Source organism: Electrona antarctica, assembly GCF_951216825.1.
Source record: "Electrona antarctica genome assembly, chromosome: 16".
NCBI classification, from domain to species: Eukaryota; Metazoa; Chordata; class Actinopteri; order Myctophiformes; family Myctophidae; genus Electrona; species Electrona antarctica.
Window position 1 is genome coordinate 38,667,275 of NC_136797.1, and position 7,259 is coordinate 38,674,533.

At 39.9% G+C, this 7,259-nt stretch overlaps 1 protein-coding gene across 7 annotated transcripts; it reads right to left on the reverse strand.

Moving 5' to 3' along the window:
- Positions 1-292: 292 nt before the first annotated feature.
- cdk2ap1 (cyclin dependent kinase 2 associated protein 1) lies at positions 293-5,858 on the reverse strand. Of its 7 annotated transcripts, none has more exons than XM_079525018.1 (4): positions 5,618-5,858; positions 3,706-3,815; positions 1,503-1,647; positions 293-1,046 (listed from the first exon to the last, which is right to left on the reverse strand). In XM_079525018.1, exons 1-4 carry the CDS (start codon positions 5,661-5,663, stop codon positions 979-981), a joined length of 369 nt encoding a protein of 122 aa, XP_079381144.1. In that variant the 5' UTR covers positions 5,664-5,858; the 3' UTR covers positions 293-978. The 7 variants fall into 7 exon arrangements, with proteins under 7 accessions (XP_079381144.1, XP_079381143.1, XP_079381145.1 ...); XM_079525017.1 differs by having other exon boundaries at positions 3,706-3,818; positions 5,618-5,857; XM_079525019.1 differs by having other exon boundaries at positions 1,503-1,629; positions 3,706-3,818; positions 5,618-5,849.
- Positions 5,859-7,259: the final 1,401 nt, after the last annotated feature.

Below are 7,259 nucleotides of genomic sequence, written 5' to 3' on the forward strand. Positions count from 1 at the left end.
GTGACGCATTGAGAGTGTGCAGTTTTGCTTTGGCAAAGATATTTGGTGTACAGTGTATTTGTACACTGTACACTGAAAAAGAACACACTAAGTACAGTGCTGTTTTACAGAGTCATATATTATCGAAGTATTCTGAGGCATCCCTGGACTTGGGTCATGGTCACGGACTCACGGCAGCCACTTTGAGAAACCCTGGATTAAACAACCACTTGAATGAGCAAATGTTTTACGTGTGTACACAAACTGGACAATGAACAGTGCAGTGCACATGAATTACGCAATGACAACTAAACTGAAAATACAATTTATTACACTGAGTAATAAATACATACAAAGATGCAAGTAACAGCATTTTCCTTTTTTGTTACCAAAAAAACAACCTCAACATGAACGAACCAATCAGTTTGGCACATTTCTGTCCTTTTGCTCGTGCTTGATTTGTACTCCGTCGCACGGCGGTTGGCGCACACGCAGAAACTGCTGTACGGCGCATTACGAATCAAGCTCTACTCACCCGTGTAAGGGTCTGAAAAACAGACCGAATTTATCAAAAAGTCTAGTCTCCTCTCCTAGTCTAGCGCTGTACAGGCCATGCAGTGTCAACAATTTACCCAGTAGGCTATCATGAGCCCATTAGCATGCATCAATCACTGTTTTAAATATAAAGTCAAAACTATGACCTCAAAATGGGGCAAAAATAAAAAAAATACATTGTTTCCCATCATTTGTATTCCAATAATCTAGACATTAATGCACCCCCCCCCCCCACACACCCCAAAAAAAGAGGGAAAAAAATACATTATAAGGAAAAACTCACAAGTAATGTCACCATTATGATATTTTCAAAAAAGAAAAAGAAAAAAAAAATCCATTCCTTGTTCCTCTTCTCAAAGGAAATACCATGCAAGAGTTTTATTTTTTTCTTCAACGTGAGACACACATCTTGTTCTTCTTGCGGAGAGGACAGTGTCGTCTTAGCTAGGACCTCGCATTCCGCTCAGTCTCAGCCAAGCACTCGCGCACCAAACCCCTAGCATGGATTATACCTGTAGAAAAAGAGTTACAATAATAGATAAGGTGTTACTCATTAAAATCTGAATATATATATATATATATATTAGGGCATTCACTTCTAGTCATTTTTACTAGTTGACTAGTTGCCTAGTTTACTAGTCGACTAGTTGTTTAACTACCTATTATGTAAAAAATAAACTTTTTTTTTTTTTTTTTATAAATATTTGTACATTGAAAGACTGTGTACATGGTGACTATACCTATAATCTACCTGATCTTGAGGCCTACAAAATCGGGGGGGGGGGGGGGAAATAAAATAAAAAATAAACTTTTTTTTTTCTTATCAACTAGTCAACTAGTACCAACAAGGTCGACTAGTGGATTTACTAGTCGACTAGTAAACTAGTCGACTAGTTGCTTAATGCCCTAATATATATATATAGTTTGGCGGTCCTTGGCACAAAAACGTTTGAGAACAGCTGGTGTACCTCGCTTCAGTCTCTCCATTGCACTCTTGCTCCCAGCATACGTTGGCCTGATTTCCTTCCCCAGCTCCTCGATGATGGCCAGCAGCTCTGCATATTTGCTCTGAGGCACTTGGGTCCCAGTAGAGCCCTGGAAGGAAACGATAGCCTGTCACAATTATTACACAATCGACCTAAATCGCAATTATTTGAGATAATTGCATTTATTTTGCATAATCGTCATTATCGTCATAATCCTTATGTTGAAAACTGTACACATATATTTTTTAAATAGTGTAAATAGCAGATCTACAAGTTCAAACTTGTGGATCTGCCATTTCCACTATTTTTATAAAGTATAAAGTTATTCAATTATAAATGATTTGCCCTATCTGCCCTGTGTGCCTTTTGTTCATGATCCTAAAAGCCAAACAGCAATGTCATTTGTATTCATAATGTTCCATGATGTTCAACGAAGACAGCTCAACAGAAACACAATTCAATTGTACATTCTTTGTGATTGTTACTGCAACTTTTATTGTTGTTTTTATTGTTACTGTGAAGCACTTTGTACATTTGTTTTTGAAATGGTGCTATATAAATAGTTATTATTATTATTATTATTATTAAATTGAAATTATTTGAGTGACAAGATTCGTCAAGTAAAATGTCATAATCGTGACAGCCCTAATAACACTAATTATTTAACAACGTGAACCCCTATTTTGTGATGACATTGAATTGTGTTGTTATTATTCATGTATTAGTCATGTTTCTGAATTGAATTATGACCCGAATGAAAACATACATAGGACCCTGTTCACCGAATGGAAACAAGAGCGCAAGGACTTATTTTTTGGTGACATCCTTTTAGAGTAGACCAAGTGTTTGACTGTACTCTGTTGCGGTTTTCACATTTCTGTCTAATAAAGTAGTCAATCAATCAATGTGTCCATATTCTGGGGCAAACATAGAAGCAAACAGGAGATCATACAATAGATCGGCTGATTTCAGAAAATATATCGAGTGTAGAGGGACAAAGGGAGGGGGCCTAGATTGCTGGTGGACTCTGGTCAACAAGTATAGGCTTTATAAGGTTGATGAATATCATACATTCTATAAAAATGGCCTGCGCCAAAAAACGTCGCAGCTGTGGGAGTATACAGCAGCTGCATGTCTCTCAGTGCAGTGACATTCTGTGATTCTGTGATTATTTGCCATAATCATTAAAGGGGAATATCACTCATTTTCAACATTTTACCATGTCATTAATATACCTTAGAGCTGTTGTGTGGAAACAATAAAAAGTCCCCCCATTCTGTGTTTCCTAGAGAAATCATTAACACAAAAATCATTAACATGGTGAATCACATCTTCAAGATGTGATTCACCATGTTAATGATTTTTTTCAGACCTCCAGTTCTAGGAAACACAGAATAGGGGGACTTTGTTATTATTTCCACACAACAGCTCTAAGGTATATTAATGACATAGTAAAATGTTGAAAATGAGTGGAATGCCCCTTTAAATGTATCATTTTCGGCCAAATACAACGAGACTTAGCGCTGGGGGTGCGTCAGCTAGGTCAGGAGGTAACAGGGGGTGCACACTGCACGGCCAATAATGTTTGGGGACCGCTGGTGTAGACTAAATCAATTACAGGAGTTGATTTAATCAACATCAGTAAAATTGTATACTGCCTGCAATCATACAGACACATACAGCCTTTTCATGTTGGTGAGGTTGAGAACTACACATTGTAATGTTGATTTCACAATGGCTACTTGCTTTTAGAAGTTATAAAAATGGTAGAATTAAATTGGGTTATTTCTAGAAATGTGTATGGGAAATGAGCGGACAGCCCTAATGCCAATTAGACATTACACATTAAAAGGTCCTCAGTAAAATCCTCAGTGTTTAATCCTAATTTATTTGCTATCCAAGTGTACAAATATAATCAAATGTTATGGGTTAATTTGTTATAATTGTTAAAGTAAAAAAATCCTGCTGTAACCAGTGGTTCCCAAACTTTTCAGGTTGAGACACAAAACAGAGATTAGACGTTTGTCGGGGCCCAAACTAGTGAAAATAGGTGCAGCTTCGCGAGCTTATAGATTTTATGGAATTTTTTTAATGTAGGAAAAGAAAATAGTCTGACCCATAAAATGGGTCCGTGACCCACAAATGTGTTTGAAACACTGGTATAGCCCATGATGAAATTGAATACCTGTGAGAATCCTAAAGAGGGTGATCCGTAGTCATTCAGGAGGGGTCTGTAGGATGTTAAGTTGGCTAAGTTGGCTAAGTTGGGTGTTGAGGGAGACTGGATGTTTCCAACTGCTAAAAGAAAAATATATAGTTTTCAGTACAAGATGAAAAGGGCAGAGAAACAAAGCAGATGCAATGCAAACCGTGGCCCCTTCAGTTTGGTCTTCTACCCCTCAAAAATGATGTATTGAGATTTCACTGGGGACCCCTTGCCTTGAACCTCCCCAAGGACCCCTGGCGGCCAAATATGAGTTATTTGTCTTAAAATCACTGTCTTTGTTGTAAATCTTTGTTGTATTTGATGGTCTTCCTGCCCTGGCCTGTTCTCAAGTAACATTAGGTCCCTCAATCAGGCCAGGGAGGTTCTGGCAGTTGGATGATCCCTAAATAATGACTGATGGTTAGAAACAGAAGAATGTACATAATATGGAACCAAACTATTCCATTCCACTCCCAGAGACAGAGTTAGTTCAGTTTTAGACCCCGGCGAGAAAAAAAACTATTAAAAAAAACCGAGGGGGAAAAGGTTGAGAGAAAGAAATAATCACTGGCTTTTTTCCCCCCACTTGCAGTACGCGTCGTCGAACGCGAGGTGTCCTCGAAGAGTCGTGAAAAAAAGAAGGGAAAAAAAGACATTCACAGGCAGATCAATCAGCAGCAGCGGCTCTGCGCGGCGAGGGAGTATCATGGAGGAAACGGAACAAGGCTGATTCAAGAAGCCAAAGTGATACATTTTTGTCACAATGTAGCGGCGCCCCCCCGGCTTTATCCTGGACACGGGTCGGTCGACGGTAGAACCCGACGCGGGGGAATCCGTATTTTAATCTCCACAGAACCGCCAACCGTTGATGTCAGCGCTGCCGTGCGCTGGATGCATGGGACTCTTTACATTAGTAATAATGGCGGATATGAATTAGCCTAGCTTCCCAGGATCTGACCCTATATATATAACTGGACAAAAAAAAACTACACGCCACGGTCTTTCTCCAGGTATTCGCCGAGACCCCGAATTAAAACACTCGATCTAGCGGCTGGATGCGCTCGTTTTCGCCGCTGTTTTTCTCTTACCCGGGTTGCCAGAAGTTCCCGGGATGGGCTGGTGGACGTTGGGTTTGTAGGACATTCCCAGAGACATTGTAAATTAAAGAAATAAAAATGACCCGAAATTCAGTGAAGCGTCTGTCTCTCACTTTTTGTTTACAACGGCGGCGCCGGCAAATATGGCCGTCACTTTATATTGACACCCACTATGCTTTAAACACTGCAACTACACATCATTATTACACATCGTCTGGATGGTGGGGATTTTTTTTTTACACAATGCAATCCCACCATCACCACCACAATCCAAACACGTGTTCGCTTGTTTTAACATTAACACACACAAAAAGAAAATATAGGCTATATTTTTCTCAAGTGTATTTTGCTCCTTGGGCATTTTATATAGAAGATCCACTGGGAAAAACAATAGATGATCAACTTTGATCTAGACTCTTCTAGAGTCTAGAAACACTACTAATTCTATATCGACGATGGGCATCACTTTATTGCTTAACTTTTCAAACATAACATTTCCCGAAACACATAAAAAGTAAACTTTAGGCTCGTGCTATGTGGGTAAAGAGTACTTTGTGACGGGTTTTTTAAGTTCTATGTTTTACACCCACGACTTGAAGGAATATTTAGGTAACAGCGCCTGCTTTTGTTTGTCAATGAAGTTTATTTATTTATTTATTTTCTTTAACCGTCCACGGGGAGGGAGGGGGGGGCGATTACGCCGAAAATAGCCGATCTAGCGACACCGCCGTACGACGAATAATAAACCAAGCAGAAGAAGATTATTCTTCTGAGCACAAAGACTTGATAGATACCTGGCTTTGTCTGGGGGGATGCGTCCGTCGCGTCCCGTGTCGACATGACGACTATGTACCGCTCGAGTTTTAGCGTTAAAAGTTCAATTAAAATATCAAATATTCTCTCTTAATTTTGAGTCACGTGTCGAGGCAAGGGGGTCCGAGCCGTTTTTGACTCCCATGCATCCAGTATTGAGTTGTGATGATCTGGCCCCCGAGTCCTCACTCAGTGGCCTGGGGTTCATACTTCATAGTACCCTAACCCGTTCTTGACCATTGGTGGACACACAGACACACAGTGATCAGGACCTATGGTCCAATCATGTCTCGCAGCGTCACGATCCGTTGGCTCAGTGTGTGGGGCCTGGTGGTCGCTTGCATGAGGGGACCCCGGCCCCACCACCATCAATCAGACAGACATCACAAAAATGTATGCTCCTGCTACTACTAGGCCTAACCTATCCCTTCCCTGGCCTTGTTTGATGAGAGAAATGGAGATACTGCGGTTTTCTTCAAAAAGTTTAAACTATTATGCTTGTTATGGTAGCATCCTTCATGGGAGACCCTAGCTATGGGACAGTTTAGCATATTTTCAGGTCAGTGTGAAACAGGCAGAAGAAAATTTATTCTGCTAAAAGCTACTGCAACAGGCCTTGTATGAATCTGAATCTGAGTCAAATAGGCTAGTATATCATAGTGACATATGGTCTGTTGGGCTATTTCTCCTTCTCTGACCGCTCTCTCTCTCTCTCACTCTCTCACACTCTCTCACACACACACACACACACACACACACACACACACACACACACACACACACACACACACACACACACACACACACACAGCATGTGTAAAATATAAAGGTTAGATATAAGCAACCATATCATTTCTTCCCCAGTATACAAAATTAATATATCAATTTTCAGGTCAGTGTGAAACAGGCAGAAGAAATTTTATTCTGCTAAAAGCTACTGCAACAGGCCTTGTATGAATCTGAGTCAAATAGGCTAGTATATCATAGTGACATATGGTCTGTTGGGCTATTTCTCCTTCTCTGACCTCTCTCTCTCTCTCTCTCTCTCTCACACACACACACACACACACACACACACACACACACACACACACACACACACACACACCCTGTGTGTAAAATATAAAGGTTAGATATAAGCAACCATATAATTTCTTCCCCAGTATACAAAATTAATATATCAATTTGCAAGTGTGGTAGAAACCCATGCTACGCCTAACAATATTAACTAATTCCAGTCAATACAAGAGGAAGTGGGCTATTTAACTCGTGGCATTACAAGTTCAGATTTATTACCAGAAAGTAAAAGCATGTTTAAAATATCCAGAATTTAATGCAGAATATTGTGGCTACTTGTGTCCTTGTACTTTAGAAATACTAAGGAATAATTTTGACAACACTCAAATGTTGACACGTGCAAGCTTCTGTTCCGTTTGAAATAGGGATGCAAAGAGGGCCCATCAAGTTGAGGAATAGAAATGAAGTAGACATTGTCAATGATTGAATGAGGAAAGTCATACTGCTGTTGTTCCTGTTGGTCTTCTATCAACTTTTACATCTAGTTTCACCCATGTTTAAGCTTTGTAAATGATGGGATCCATTGCTGTACCATTCTATTTCACA